This window comes from Crinia signifera, chromosome 2, assembly GCF_055691185.1.
Source record: "Crinia signifera chromosome 2, ASM5569118v1, whole genome shotgun sequence".
Lineage (NCBI taxonomy): Eukaryota > Metazoa > Chordata > Amphibia > Anura > Myobatrachidae > Crinia > Crinia signifera.
In genome coordinates this window covers 135,511,259-135,527,915 of record NC_139218.1, presented here as the reverse complement: position 1 = coordinate 135,527,915, position 16,657 = coordinate 135,511,259, and the positions used below count along the sequence as shown (strand labels likewise).

General features: G+C 43.7%; 1 protein-coding gene across 21 annotated transcripts in view; it reads left to right on the top strand.

Moving 5' to 3' along the window:
• Window positions 1–16,657, top strand: part of PLEKHA6 (pleckstrin homology domain containing A6) — a 158,326-nt gene that overhangs the window by 75,601 nt on the left and 66,068 nt on the right. For 15 of the 21 annotated variants that reach the window (XM_083172894.1, XM_083172877.1, XM_083172875.1 and 12 more), the window contains exon 1: window positions 1,606–1,859. The exons of 4 other annotated variants lie outside the window; for them this stretch is intronic. In XM_083172894.1, the coding sequence (XP_083029020.1) occupies window positions 1,621–1,859 (239 nt within the window). In that variant the 5' untranslated portion in view covers window positions 1,606–1,620. Of the gene's footprint in view, window positions 1–1,605; window positions 1,874–2,202; window positions 2,224–16,657 lie in introns of those variants that run through there. 2 more of the 21 variants (XM_083172888.1, XM_083172889.1) reach the window with 2 other exon arrangements.

Below are 16,657 nucleotides of genomic sequence, written 5' to 3'. Positions count from 1 at the left end.
TGATACTTCTGGGTCATTCCTCTGTTTCTAAAGCTGGCCATACATCTACAGATCGATTGTCAGATTGGGCTGGTTGGAACTAAAACCTGGTAATGGATGAGAGCAAATGACAGTTGACCATTTGCTTTGAATTGCTGGAAAACTGCCAAAAACTGTCATTCAGATATTACCAGATTTTTGTTCCAACCTGCCCAAACTGACAAGCGATCTCTAGATGTATAGGCTTGACTGAGTATTTATCCATTATTCCTAACCACGAAGACCTGTTTTGACAGTCTGATGAAGTTGACCTGTCAACATTATGAGAATATCGAAACGTTTCCTACCAACATTTTGACAGAGTCTACGTAAGGGACTATGTAAAAACCGGGCCCGGACTAAACCCCGGACATCAAAATCTGCAGTCCGGGGCTTGTAGTGTCCGGTCCGGGGGTGTCCCGTCCAGGGAGTGTCTTGTCCGGGGGGGTCCCTGTGATCGCTATCATCAGGGACATGGGAAAGTGGAGATTGCAGCCTCCCTGTGTGGTCCAGACCGTCTGGTTTTTGCTACATGCCCGGACCATACAGGGAGGCTTTATTCTCCCCCTGGTGACAGGTGTCACAGGCAGCCCCCCCGGACAGGACACCCCCGGACAGGACACCCCCCGAACCGGACGCTACAAGCTCCAGACTGCAGATTTTGGTGTCCGGGAGTCTTGTCCTGGTCCGATTTTTACCCATTCCCGCCTACGTAAGGACAGTAGACATTGAGTTGTAGCATTTGTTATTATCAACCGTTTTACTACATCCGGATATAGAATGGACAGTTTAAGCTGGTGTATGAGCAGTTTAGGGATAATAGGAAAAATTATTACTGCAGCACTGCTAAGGAAATCAAGTTAAAGCTTGTTACTTGAAACTTGTAAATATATAAATGTGTAAAAAATGGTTTCTGGTACAAACCAGGAAGGCTACTCTCTGGATTGTTGTAATGTTAGGGCAGTAGGATGTGTAATGGTTAGCATTATTGCCTCACAGCACTGAGGTCATGGTTCCATTCCCACCATGGCTCTAACTGTGCAGTGTTTGTATATTCTCCCCGTACTTGCGTGGGTTAATAAATAAATGTCCTAAAGAGATGAATGTCCTTCCTGGATATTTGGCAGCAGAGGTGTTATAACATCCATGTACATTGTACTACACCTCTCCCTCTGTCTGTCTGTCTCTCTCTCTCATCTCTCCCATTACTTCACAGTGCAGTTTCTTTCCTGCCTGGGGCTGGAGGGTGAAAGAGTTAGAACAATATTCAGTGAATATCCTGTAACTGCCACAATGAGATTATGTGGGAGGCGTTTTTATTGTAAAATATATTATTGTAGATGTAGGTGGGTGGGGGCACAGTTAGTGGAGTGCAAATATGAATGAGAAATAGGTATAGGGCAGGATGGTGATTGGAATCAAGGTTGTTCTGAACCGAGATAGTGTGGATACATCAGTGTGGGCTGAGGAAGCAGTGCTTCGTGTGTGAGGAGATGGGTGAGCCGTCCGGGGAAAGGGCTGTAACTGCTAGTAGAGTGTTTGTGTGCTGCCAGTGTACGTCGATCTCCCCGGTGTACTGTGTTGTGCATATGTGTTGTGCATATGTGTGTGCTGCAGCTGCTGTGCAGTATATGTGTTGTACTAACTACAGTGTGCGATGTGCAGTGCACTGGGGCTGTGCTGCGGGCCGGGGGGAGGAGGACTCGGGGCGGAGCGGGCAGATTTGCTGCTTGGGCGGATCTCAGGATCAGTCAGTGTGGGGCCGGGCTGTGGTTGGACCGGAGCTGTGAGGTGTCACTTGTCACCGTGAGGCTGCAGCAGCTATCCCGTGGACATGTGAGGTGTGTGCAGCAGGGTAAGGCGCTGGGTGTACTGATGCCTGGCTGTATACTTTAACCCTCTACTATGTGATGTATGTGAAGGTGGTGCCTGTACCAGGTACTATGTAAGGTAGTGGCAGGGCTGGCGACAGTAACAGGTTTGGCATGTAGATCTTGGCTCTGGATGTCCTGTTGGTGACCTTTACACAGTTTTTGGCTTGTACGTTTAAACCGTGATCCACCTGTATTACAGCCCTGTTCTGTTGGTGGCAGGTGCTGCTACTGTGCTACTGTACCTGTGAGCTTGCCTGGACTGTGCTGCTGCTGTGTTACTTGTACCTGGAAACTGCCAGGCTGTGCTGCTGCTGTGTGCTGCTGTGTTACAGTAAGTGTGCTGCTGCTGTGTTACTGTACCTGGACTCGGAGCTGTCAGGCTGTGCTCCTGCTGTGTTATACTGTACCTGAGCGCCGCTGTCAGGCTTTGCTGCTGCTGGTGTCACCCCCAGGGACAGGCACTACTGACAATGCATATGCAAATTCTATTGTGAGCTATAGTAATGAGACCTGTGGCCGCTGATCATGGCCGGTTACCTGTACCATTCCTGTGTGCACAGTTGTACAGGCAGGTGCAGTCCTTTAGCCATGTCTGACCGATTGCGTTCTAAACAGCATATCTGCCACTCAGTACTATGATCCAATCAGACACATGGGTGTACTAGCATTCTTCATATCTTTGGCTTTGACACTATTATTATTATTATTATTATTATTTTATTTTCAAAACATGTTTAATAGCATAAACTATTTCATGTCTGCATTCTACCTACTCAATTGCCTTTATTATAGTTTTTGAATCAGACATTCACCATTATGTTAGCTGTAGATTAGATTTACCCATGTTTAATGTTCTCTAACTCTGGTTAATTAGATGCCCTAAATATTGAAATGACTGAAAGAGTTAGTGTTTTATTGTGGGTGGATACACAACTGATGTCTGTGTTCTCAGCTTCCCAGGTATTAGTACATCATTTTCACTACTCTCCTCACAGCCTTGTTCCTACATAGAGCAGGGTCAGAGATTACAACACCTACATCAAGCAGGTGTAGTGTATAGCAGCTCAGCTATAGCGCTGGGTGGGTTAATAGGGCAGTAAACAGAGCGTGTTTGTTTTCCTTTGTAAACACTGTTCCAAGGTCCCTGGTCCTCTCAGTAGTAGAGAATGGAGTCTCTCATACAGTCCTGTACAGCTGTTCCCTATGTTGTGTAAGCACTGTGTGTTCGCTTGTATGCACTTCCAACACATGATTGGGTAAACAAATGTTTATCACATTGTTGATATTGTCAGGTGTTGTAACATCATATGTTCTTTGTTGGCCAATAACTGATTTTTCCTTGGCTTTGTAGCTATAATCAGAGAAGAACCTTTATGATTGATCTATTTATCTGTCTATCTATCTGTCTATATATCACTATGTATTTACAAGGACCTGTAGCCTCAGGCATCATTTTGGTATGTTAGGAATGAGACTGTGTAATGGGAAGTAACATGAGACAGACACCTTGACACACACTGTGGATCTGACACAGACCAACACAGATTTGTTATCTATTAAATAACTAGACTGATGGGTACTTATATGTTAGTTGGGCGCCCACTAAGCTATTTGCTTAGTTTTACGCGTCCCCTCGCGGGGTTCGTTACGCTCCCCACGCTTGGGGCTCGCCACACTATATAAATTCAACTCCATGCCGACATGGATAGTGGGGGTATGAGCGTACTAACTATAGTGGGCGCCCAACTAACATATAAGTAACGACTGATGCTATCATTTCCATTTCATTATATTATATTAATTATATTAAGTACATTTTAACTCTGTTCCCCTTCTATGTACTCCTCTTCAACAGCCACACAATACTGCTTTCTTATTTTTTGTTGGTCAATGCTGGGCATAGCTCATTATCTGTCAGTTGTCTCAACAGCTCCTCGGTTTTAACCTCAGTAACTGATGCAAAACAGGTTCCCTTGAGATTTGGAGGGTGTTCTAGCACTGCAACCATTTTTTTGGTCAAAAACTGATTAGCAGAGAGAAAGACGAGTGGTGTCACGTTGTCCTTGAGGATAAAACTATTTCCCACAAAGCTTTTTGAACATTTTTGTACTAATGTTTATTCACTGTTATGCCTTCTGTTACCAAGTCTTTCTAAAAAAAACTCTTTATTTCAAAGAAAACAATTAACATGTTTTAAATTTGCATTTGCTTTGTCATGCGTTCTTCATTCTTGGTGATGATGGTGTTTTTTTGGGGTGTCATATTGTATGTTTAACCGTATTATAATTATTATTATTAACAGTTTCTTATATAGAGCATACATATTCCGCAGCGCTTTACAGAGAATATTTGAAAAATCACATCAGTCCTTGCCCCAGTGGAGCTTACAATCTATATTCCCTACCACATGTACACACACACACACACACACACACACACACACACACAGACATTCTAGGGTTAATTTTGTTGGGAGCCAATTAGCCTAAGTATATTTTTGGATTGTGGGAAGAAACCGGAGTACCCGGAGTAAACCCACGCAAGTAAGTACATAGTACAATATACAAACTCTGCACAATTAGGGCCGTGGTGGGAGTTTAACCCATGACCTTTGTTCTGTGAGGCAGTAATGCTAACAATTACACCATCCGTGCTGCCCCCGAACCGTACCATATCTAAGCACAGTGGACATGTGTACCCTCGCGGGTCACACTTTAGCTTCAGTTGTAGTCCCTGTAACAAAAATAGCATATATATGGTAAGTGTAGCATATACAAATAGCATATAGCCTAGTCACTGAACGGGTATGGATCATTAGGTCACCAGCATTATGGTCGGCATGACTTAAGGTCGACATGGGTTAGGTCGACAGGGTAATTAGGTGGACATGGTTAAGGTCAACAGGGTCATTAGGGTGACACGGGTAAGGTCGACATTGAAAAAGTCAACGTGTTCTTTATTCTACCCGGATGTCGACACAGTCAACATAAACACTGAAACGTAGCACCGCGTCCCCTCGCTGCGCTCGCCATGCTTCGGGCACACTATTTTGTTCTCCCACCACGCCCTAGTGGATGGTAGGGCATGAAATACCACCTATCGGCACATGTTGTGTCGACATGGACACCTGTAAGTTTAATTATCCATATGGATCACTCTAACTAGAGCTGTGTCCAGATTTGCCAAAGAGGATGAAAATAACATTTGTACTTATCACTAAATATCAATGCAGTGAGTGTGGCCTTGACAATGCATTCATGACCAAATATTCAGCCTCTGGATTTAATTACACAGAAAATTGTTTTGGCACATACACAGCAGTGTCAGATCAATTTGGTCACATGTTGGTAAACTGGTCAACCAGGTCTGACTCCATTTTGGAAGACTTATAAGAGATAGTGGCTTTGTTGTGTTGATGGTGCTAATTTTGACTTTGAGGAGATTACTTACGCTACATACCTTTCTAGTAGTGAAATGGTGTCTGGTTCTAAATCTTATTTGCCTGTTCATTTATATTTCTGTATAGTTATGTCAGTGAGGTAATGGACAGATAAAGAGGAAGCACCAATATGATGTGGGTACTATAGTCTGACTGGTTGGAATTTGAATTTTGGATCTATTCTGAAGCAGGTTCATGTTCTGTGGCTATATTAATATAATAGTGTGATTAAGGGGTCCAATGATTATTGAGGTTGGGTGATCCCTGATAATTAAGTATCCAACTCACTGCCATTCAGTATTGCACCAGTGTGGGAAAATCAGCTGTCCCCGATGGTGTCTTCTCACTCCGCATTCATGACCTGCATGTGTAACAGGCCAATAAATGTAAAGTTTTAAGTAAATGCCAAGATTAGGGGTAATGTATGGACATTTTGAAACACAGCTTTGCATTATATACATTTTAAGAATAAAATAATGAAAATATAAACACCCATGTTCCAGTATTCCAGTGTCGGGCCTTGCCTTTTGACTAGTGTTTTGTCAAGGGTTTCCCCTGTGGATATATTGTAAAACAAATCAGTGACATTGAACAGGTTATGATGACAATCAGTTGTTAGTGCAAACATGACAGTCACTTGTAGTGTTGTAATGTGGACGGAAGCCTCAGGCAAATTGGTGAAGTAAACACTTCACAAAGTTCTTGGGTCAGCAAATTGGATCAAGTGTAAAATCCTTAAACAAAAGCAAGCAAATGTAATCACCTTTAAATGTCCTCCAATAATTCCCTTTAAGGCCCCCATACATTAGGCCGACTTGTCTTAGGGACAAGTCGGACCTGATTTCCCCTGCAGCTCCCTGGGAGGGGGACACACGATTAGGCACTTGATGCGCCAAGCGATTTATCATGTGCAACTCCCAGGGAGCTACAGGGGGAGAGCCAGGTGGGGGATGCTGACGGGCTGCAGGGAATAGCCGGGCAAGGTGAGCTGACAAATAGTCGGATGCCGGTGAGCTGGGCATGGGGAGAGGCTGGCAGGGGCAGTTGGGCAACGGGCGGGGGGATGCCGGTGAACAGGCGAGGGGAACGGGTCGCGAGCTGGGCAGGAGGATCAGGCAGCTGCAGATGCAAGGAAGAGAAACCCCAATATAAACGAATAGGCAGCCAGTGATTGGCTGAGAGCTCTCAGACAATCACTGGCTGCCCATTCGTTTGTATTGGGGTTTTTCTTCCTTGCTGCGGCTGCCTGATCCTCCTGCCCAGCTCGCAACCCGTTCCCCTCGCCGGTTCAGCCTTTACAGCAGTTGTATGAATCAAGAACAGTAAAGATCTGTACACACGGTGAGGTTTTGGCAGGAGATTTTGACTAGAAAATTAAAATCTCCTAGAAGGTTAGCCAAAATCTCCAAGTTTTCTTCTGATAAGATACAGAAGCTGTCCATACATCTACAAGCTGGCCATACATCTACAGATTTATTGTCAGATCTGGCTGGTTGGAAAAAAGCCTGGCAGTATCTAAATGACAGTTTTTTGGCATTTTGAAGCAAATAGTCAACTGTAATTTTCTCTCATCCATTACCAGGTTTTTGTTCCAACCAGCCAAATAGGACAATTAATATGTAGATGTATGTCCATCTTAAGTCAGTATCTCCTAGCATACTGTAGACAGACTTTGCAGGCAATGCAATTTTGACTAGATCATAGACTATGATTAGTTGGCAAAATCGCTTAGTCAAAATATAGTCAAAATTGCTCACTCAATATTGCTTAGTCAAAATTTTCCATTAGCCAATATCTCACGGTGTGTAGGGGGCTTAACAGGACATGCACCAAGTGTAAAGCCCCATACAAACTAGACAATTTAAAAAATATATATATCAAGTACAGATATTTAGTACTTTTTGAAGCATAAACGGGTGTAAACACAGAGAGATTTTGGTAGGAGATTTTGACTAGATACTCAAAATCTCCTAGAAGGTTAGCCAAAATGTCCCTATTTTTCTGCTGCTTAGTCAATATTATCTAGCATAGATTGCTTAGCATAGATTGACTGTGCAGGCAAGGCAGTTTAGAGTGACTTATGTTGTCCATTTTCCGATTTGGGAAACTAATGACTTAATTACCAATGGCATTTGCTCCTATCCAGTACCAGATTTTTATTCCATCCAACCAACTAGTTGGATGGTTGGAGGAAAGTTGGTCTGATGTATGGCCAGCATTAGTTAAAATCTCCAGTGCATCTAGTCAAAACTGCCCATTAGCAAATATCTCATCTTATGTAGAGGGCCAATGTAGCCAGTTCTAGCTAAAATATCCTATATTGCTGCAAAATGCAGTTAACATTGGGTCTAGCAGAAAATTTGAGCAAAATTAGTTGTGCCAAAATTATCTGTTCTAATATGTTAATTAGCTGTGCTAGGGTATTTGGTGGCGAATGGAGATCGTATGCAGATCGTAAGCAGATCGCATGCAGATCGCACAGGTTTTTTACCTTTCGATCCCGATGCGCACTCCCGTGACAGCACAAATCGAAACCCAGATAGACAGGGCAGCAATGACTATATAGTGCAAATCTAATGCTGATTGTATGAATTGTATGCAAATAGTACAGAGATAGCACAGATTGCATAGCACTCGAATCTTATGTAGGGTACACACCAGGACGACCCGCTCACGATGCATATCGTGAGCGGGTCGTCAGTGTCTCGTCCGACCCGCTCACGGTGACGCGGGGGGGGCACGACCCGCTCACGATGTGCACCGTGAGCGGGTCCGATCCGATGGCGACCCGCACCCGGCTGTATGGTCGTCATTGAGATCCTACCTGCAGCAGGTAGGATCTCAATAACGACCGACCGACCCGCGGGACCGCGCATCGGATCGGTATCGTTCCACACCAGGACAGAAAAGGGCCCAATCAGCACACAATCTACATCCAATTGATCGGAATTGGATCTAGATTGTGGGGATCGGGCCCTAGTCGTCCTGGTGTGTACCCAGCATTAAGTCGAATAGCAAGGGAATCTCACCGTGTGTACACACCATTACTCATTTAGACTCAGAGAGGGAAGGAGAAGGGAAGTGCAGGTGCAGACCAAGTACAATTAGGTCATATTCACGTAATTGTGGCACATTCGGGGGAGGGATCAACCATCCATAGTTCAAGATGCTTGTTGATGACGATAGGCAAGCTCAGACAAGTATCACGTTTTTGGGACTAACATTTTTAACAGCTATCTTCATCAAATTCTAACACTGTTAACAGACTCTGATAAGGCCTATTATCATTACCGCATGATGACACTGTAAAGTGTATGATTTAAACGTATATAGATATGATTCAGAGATGTAAGCAAATCATCTCTGATTGTTACTGATCTGTGCATGTGCTGGATCACCACTGCACATGTGCAGTTAGGTCGATGCGTCACGGTCGCAATGCCCCCCTTGAGCTACACCATGATTAACAAGCTGTTTGGGGGCAGCAATGGAAAGCGTATTACAATGGAGGCATGACGGGCTTCTGCTGCAGATTATCCCCAGATGTCAGCTGCCCACCCAGTCCTCTCACAGGGTGCATGCAAAGCTACAGTAAGACAACTTAGTTTTCTGTGTACTCACCACATCATTCAATGGTCAGTCATGTGGGTGTTGCCCCATAGGCTGTGAATGGATGTTTATGCAAAACATCCATTCGAAGCTGTGCGGATGACTACACTCTGCGAAAGGGGCGGGCAGCAATGCACTGCACTGCACTCTGCACTCAGACCTGGGATCGACCCGGGACAGCCCCATTCACACTGACATATGCATGTCATTAGAAATGGACTCCAGGGCTCTGAAAGATGACATCAGCATTAGTGAGCCCAAGAAAGCTCCAATCAGCAGCTCTTTTAAAGTCCTGTGTACCCGATGGGACCATTCACACTGACCGCATCCCCTGTCGATTCTGGACTTGGGTAGAAATCCCAGAACGCTCATCCCGGGATATTCTTTCAATACCCTTTCCCACTGAGCTAAATCACGGGTTGATGCGCGTTCATGTGCGAAAACTCAGGATATTTTTGTGAGTGTGAAAGGGGTATAAATAAACCCCTTGCTCTGCTCGCTGTCAGTGGCAACGTTTCTGCACATAGTCACCCAAGTGGTAAGCAGAATGTGTGAATCGTGTACCGTGTGTGAATAGTACCAGGATTACACTTTTTGCTGCCTGGCCAAGACTTTTGGGTGCGTCAACAGTAATTGACACTTAATTGGAACTACAATGTAATTGCTCTCATGGGCGCAAAAAAACTAATTGCATCTCCCTTCATATTATTTTCAGTGATATTTGCGTGTTTTGTACTTCTCTATAGTCTATTGTACTGGTAGCATGAGAAATAGATTTATGTGAGTTCTAAAAATGGAACTGTGATATCACACTTATAGAATGCAGTAGGGGGGAACAAGTCTGTATAAGCCATTGATCCCATTGTCTGTGTACTCTTCAGGCATCTAGTTACAGCTGAAAAGTACATTAACAGCAGATAGATGTGAGCGGATGGTTTTTATGTAGCGATGCTGTGCTAGTTAATATAGCGATGCTCCTTGGCTTTGTTTCTGCTGCAGAGGTGGAGGGAGAGTGCCTGAGCGGGGTGTGGCTGGAGTTTGGCTTGATGAAAAAGATTCAGAAAACGCAACATCTGTCTCCAGCTGTGTGAATTAAAGAATGTTACAGGGCTCTGGGTCATGGGGCAACCCAAATACAAGTACTGTGTTCCAAGTAGTGTGTGTGTGTGTTCATATTGTGTTGCAATGTAATTGCAGGGCAATTAATGACCACAAACTGAACAAAATGTTAAGGCTTTGTGCTAGACGAAGTCTGCTCCATGGGTGGCTGTGAGCGACTGATTACAACCTGCAATGTCTCTGTTATTGAAAGATGTCACACGTGATGTCAGTATTAAAGTAGTCTGACAGTAAAAGCTATTAGGCCATCTTCCACTTTCATTGCTTCACTAACCTTAAACTATGACTTATGTTGAAGTGTACAACACTTGTATTTTTAAAGGCATCTAACCTGCATTTTACAAAGATTCATCTAATGGAATTAAAAAGAAAGACATTCACATTTATTTATTTATTTAGTAACATTTTATTATATAGCGCAGCATATCCCATTGCGCTTTTCAATAGTAGACAGTGATACAACAAACTGGGTATTTACAGACAATCAAAGGTACAAGGGCCCTGCTCGCAAGCTAAAAGTATATGTACATGTTATTTCAGTGCTCTTTACAAACAGCAGATAAATAAGTTTTATCAAGTGTGCTACAAATTCATCCAACACTCCACCTCGGTCTGCACCTCTGCACTGTACTATACTGTATATTATTGCCAGATGTATTTATACAGTAGGTAGAACACTGTTAGGGGGAGGAGAAGGCACAGGAGGAGGAGGAAGAACCCCAAGGACCAATTATGGCTGTCTGCCAGGTATAAATAGTGCACGATAAAGTAATTATACAATGATAATAGCAGCTTGTCTATCTACACTCTCCTCTAAATCTGAATAAAGCAGACCTCATTGTCATCACTCTGACCTTTAGAATTCTATCCTATCCTATTTCCACCCAGTTCCTGACTTTAGTTTCTCAATTGCTCTACACATTCAGTCCAGCACCAGATTGCCACATCCACCTGCTCAACTCCAAATTGTGTCCCTTGCTTGGGCAGGTGTTCATTAAACTGCTTATCTACTCCCTGATAATAGTCTGCATTGGCTAGACTCAAGTAACCCCTTTAACTGGCATTCCATAGTTAAGCTGCTTTTTGTGGCATTCACCTTTTCGTACCCTACCCCTTACCTAAAGCTTTCTTTCATTCTGCATCTCATTATATTATTGTGTGACCCTCTTCTGCTCCAGTATTGCATTCCTGGACTTTTCTAGTGCTGCATCTCATGTGAAATGTCCTGCTTAGTTCCATCAGACTGTCTCCAAATATTGCCTCTGTGATGTGAACTACTGATATGTAGTATATAGTCTACTGTATATTGGTAGAAAATATACGGCACCATGTGAATACAGCATGCCAAAGCTGATGGGCACTACAACAGGGTCAGTATCGCATAAAAAGTAGACTGTGCAGAAAGCTCAATTTTAACTAGAACATGTACAATGTATTATAGACCAAATCGATCATAGCCAAAAGGTTAAAACTGTAGAGTTACCCTTTTAAGTGGGTTAATTCTTGAATTCCCTTTGAACCTCTTTTTAGTTTACATTGTTTCTATGTGCAATTTCTATATGCTCTATGTGTTGCAATGAACAAATTTGTGTTGTGTTGCAATGAACAAACCCCCCTCTTTCTGTCATTTGGAAATGTTGCTGGAAAATCATTGTGTGCCTGGTTTTGCACCCAAATATGCGCAAGGTGAAAGTGGCACTTCAAAGGTTAAATTACTTTCTCTTTAATAAGAACACCATTATTGGAGTACATTTTTTATCTAGAAATACTGCTTGGTTTAGTTTCATTGTATTACATTATTAATGACAGCAAGAGACAACAAGGCTCTCATTTACCTAAAAAGTGGAGGTTGTCATTAGCAACCAGACACCCTCGAGCTGTTATTTTATAGACTATACAGATAGCCAGAATATGACTGGTTGCTACTGGCAACATCTCTTCTTTTGGAAACCACAGTATGGTTTTTTCCACCAAGTCTTTTTTACATGTCACTTTTTATTATATTGTTTGGAGTGCACATTGAAATGTGATTTTCCTCCCAAATTCAGATATAAAGGTGCCCATACACAGGTCCAATATGGGCCGATTTCACACGATTCTGACAGATCGGGTGAAATCGCCCCAAATCTGAGGTATGTGACGTGGTTGGATCCGATGCGCACGTGTAGATCATACGTGTAGCACGGGCACGTAGGATCTACTGGAATCGGATCATCAGCAAAAGCACCCGCCATGTATCACATCTGATTCCCCTTGAACTCCCCAGGAGTTTCTTTTACATGTGATAAATCGAATGCGATTTATCGCATGTAAAAAATGGCTCATCAAGTGTCAAGTCGGAAGGAGCCCTCCCGGTAGCCTGCCTGGGGAGCTCAAGGAACAACAGGTCCAACTTGTCCCCTATAGACAAGTCGGACCAGTGTATGGGGACCTTTATACTGTGTTCACACTGCGAGTGTGAACTACATGGTATTTACTCTGCATTTAAATGACGAGAGCTGCGGCGAGGGTCCCCCCCCCGTTCTCACTGCTAGGCAAATTCCCGGGTGAAGCAGTTCTACCTGGTAATTTGCCTTTTAACACGGGTTTTTTGGCAGTGTGAACGGGTCAACCCGTGTCTGCATATCCGGATCTCAAACACGGGTAAAAGAGATCCGGGAATGCAGATACGGTTGACCTGTTCACACTGCTAAAAAACCTGTGTTAAAAGGCAAATTCCCGGGTCTACAGACCCGGGAATTTGCCTGCAGCGAAAACGGGGTATTAGGTGCAACATTCAACCCATTGCAAGGGCCTATTGTAAAGCGCAATGGAATCTGCTGCACTATATAAGAAACTGTAAATAAATAAATGAGGGCCAATCTTTACCACATCAAAGGTGATAGAAAATCAAGTCACTTTAAAGAAAAACAATTCTGTTTGAGGCAGTTTGCATATCACTGTAATCTCCTCACTTGTATTGGTCTATCACTGTAATCTCCTCAATTGTATTGTGCTAGAAGATATGACTAGTGCATATGTAAATACATTTTGTTTAGCAATTAGAAATTTATATTTAACTGTGTTTAAATCCCATAGCAACATGTGTTTAGTTTTCAGGGACTCTAAGCAGATCATAGTTTATTTTATGTAGAAGTATATGGGCAGGGGGCTTGGGCTGCATGGCATAATTCTAAAAATAAGATGCTACCAAGATTTGTAGTTCCACACAGAAAAGAGAAAAGATATAGGTGCATACTCTAAATACTAAGCTTTGGATATCAGAATAATTATAATAAACTCTGCAATACAACATAGAGTACATTTGAGGTACTTCGCATAATTGTAGCCAACAATATATAGAATTAGTCAGAACATTTATGTGCTCTGCTAAAATAGGTGTCTCAGTTAGAATAGGTGTGATGGGTATTGTTTGTGTGTCCCTGTCTAATCCCAGCAATAAATACACTTTGTATAACCCCCTGACCCTGTGCTGTTTTTACCTTAGTGATAAGATAAGGACACAGAAATGGAGAACAGAATGTGTCTGGCATGCTGTCTACTTGTGTGTTCTGTCAAGATACCTTTGTCACTCAACTGAGTTAAATAATAGTGTGTGTTTATAGAACTCTCATTAAAACACACTTATATACTTGCCCAGAAGATTAATATTTTCATGCACAGGTGAGATAATTGATTAGCATGGAGTTATGTATAAACTAGGCCCACATCAATTATTTATTACCAGTTTTTTTTTATAGCGCATACATATTCCGTGGCACTTTACAGAGCATATTTGGGAAACTGGAGTACCTAAAGGAAACCCATGCTAACACCCATGCTAACACATGGATACTGTAATATACATACTCCACACAGTTATGTGCGGTACACACCAGAACGATTTGGCCCAAAATGACCCAATTTAGATACGAGACCGATTGCATGTAAATTGGGCATGTTTTGGGTCATTTCAAATAATTTCTGATCCGATCCGATGCAAACAATGTAAGCAAACTGCTGTAGTACTCACTCTGCAGAAGCCCCATTATTGGTAAAATGTACAATATGGGTTCATAACACCTTGTGCTCAGGTTTGCCTAATGGGCATTGAAGTCATAAAACGGGGTCTAACAGATTCTTAATGCACTGTAGAAGTCTGTGTCTTCTTCAGCTTGTGCCCTTTCTATGCTTATTATGCCCCTTCAACAAATATTATACCAGCCTATGCCCCTTCCCTACATAGGAGGAATTTACTAAGATGGGTGTTCTATTTCACATGGGATGTTGCTATGGGCAACCAATCAGATACTATCTATTATCTTCTAGAAAGTGCAAAATCTTAGTAATACCCCTTTTAGACCAAAACGTCGGGTCGCACCCGGCTTTTTGGACCCTGGTTGAAGCCGGGTGCGACCCGGCGTTTAGGGGCATTTACACCGGACGGGCTTAAACGCCCGCACCCCCCTCCCGCCCCTTCCCGGCGCTTGAAGATGATAGCGCAATGTCATCTTCAAGCGCCGGTCGACGCCGCCGTACCCGGAATGCTGCTGGGGGCAGCCCAGCACTAAGGTAAGCTGCTAGGCTGCCCCCAGTCCCCGCGCGCACCCCCCCGCCATTGGACAGGAGGTGAATGGATGCCGCACACAGGCATCCGTTCACCTCCCTCCCCCGCCGCCGCTGCTGTCTGCAGAGTATAGCAGACAGCAGCGCCGGCTGTCAATGTCAGACTGACAATCCGTCCAACCTGCGGACGCTGCGGTCCGCAGGTTGGACGTTCCCCATTCATGTAAATGGGAGCCGGGTCATCCGACCCGGCGATCCCATTTACACCGCCCTCTACCCAGGTCCTAGCCATGTTCTACCCAGGTCAGGACCTGGGTAGAAGTCCCGTGTAAAGGGACACGGCGTTAGGGATTTACACCGCCGAAGATCCGGGTCTGACCCGCCGCTGACCCGGATTTTTCGGCGGTGTAAAAGGGGTATAAATTTCCCCCATAGTATTCTGGCCTGTGCCTCTTCCACATTATAATTTTTTTGAATAGCCATTTTGTTTATACCAATGTTAATTCCAAATATTCTATGTGGTAGGTAAAGTGTTAAAATAGTATATTCCTCTGAATTCCTGTAATCTTTGAGCCCCTTCCATGGATATTGAGGGGCTACAGATCCTGCTATTGTGTGTCTGGAGGGGGTGCGCATTCTTGGAGCTGTTATTAACTCCAGATGTTTCTTCTCAGTCTCTGGAATCCGGGAAACACCTTATCTTCTGCAGCCTGTTCCAAAAAATACACTTAGGCTGGTCCTGATGTGAGTGCAACCCTAACAGAAAGAGACGGGGGAGGGTGGAGTACAGCGCAGTACAATGAAAGGACAAAACTAATCCACCTATAAGCTATTGAACAATTCAGCGTTTCTTATTTGCTGTTACTCCGCTGTCAGTGCCTGGGACAGAGCTGTGGTTTACTTGTAGATATACAGTTTAGCGCAGAATATCTATGATGAGAAATTCTGATGGTAACTAATGTGTCTGTTACTTTTAATGCAGTCCCTTTAGGGCCTGCATTGTTGGACATATATTTGTGTCCTATAAACTACTTAAATATCAAGAGATCACACGATCTTCATGGCCAAAATTTTTTTTATTATATAATAGTACAAATAAACTTTCTTCCCTCCTGCTGTCCCAGGCTGCTGCTACGGAGCTCCGCCTCCTCCTCCCTGCACCCAGAAGGAGGTCACTGGTCCGGGCAGAACAGTAGGAGGCTGCCTGGACGTAGGTGAAGGGGGAGTGGCAGGGTCTGTGCGGGGATGCTGTATGAAGCCCCTAGGTTTCTATTGGGTATCGCCAGACACTGTCGATCAATCGACCAGGTCACACTTAGTTGACTTTACTTGGACAGGAACTTCTAGCCCCAGTTGAGCCTGGTTCAAACATAGAAGCAGTTCACATCACTGCTGTGTCTTTGGACGCAGCAGCATTGTGAATATATGATAATGCTACTAGAGGAGTCATGTAAATTGACGCATACTAAGACGCATACTTATTGGGCCTACACACAGGGAAATGTGCTGTGAGAGCGTTCTGAGCGATACTAGATTGCTCAGAATGCTCAGCACACTGTGCTGCATAGCGAGGTGCTGCTGAGCAATCTGTCAGGGCCAGTGTTCTTTGGTGAGAACACTCTCCCTGACCCCTGACCCCGGCGATTAATTAGATTTATCCAACGTGCTGAATATCAATTACCCATCGATAGCAACGTGCGGGGCCACGCATTGCTATCACTATGCACCTAGATATGGAGCAATGTATTATTTATTTATTAACAGTTTCTTAGCGCACACATATTCTGCAGCGCTTTACAAAGTATAGTTGAAAATGCACATCAAATGTAGGGGCATCTCACTAGATCCCTGGCTTAGACAATGCCCGTAAATCGTTACATGTGTAGACCCCATTAGACCCAGCATTGGATCACTCAGAGTCACAGGCTGCTCAGATTGTCCTTTATGTGAAGTAATCACTACTTTAGCAGTGATTTACAGCAGGGGGGCAGGAAAGTCATGGAACACAGTTCCTGCATCTGACATAAGTGTAGGAATGCCATTCGGTCACATT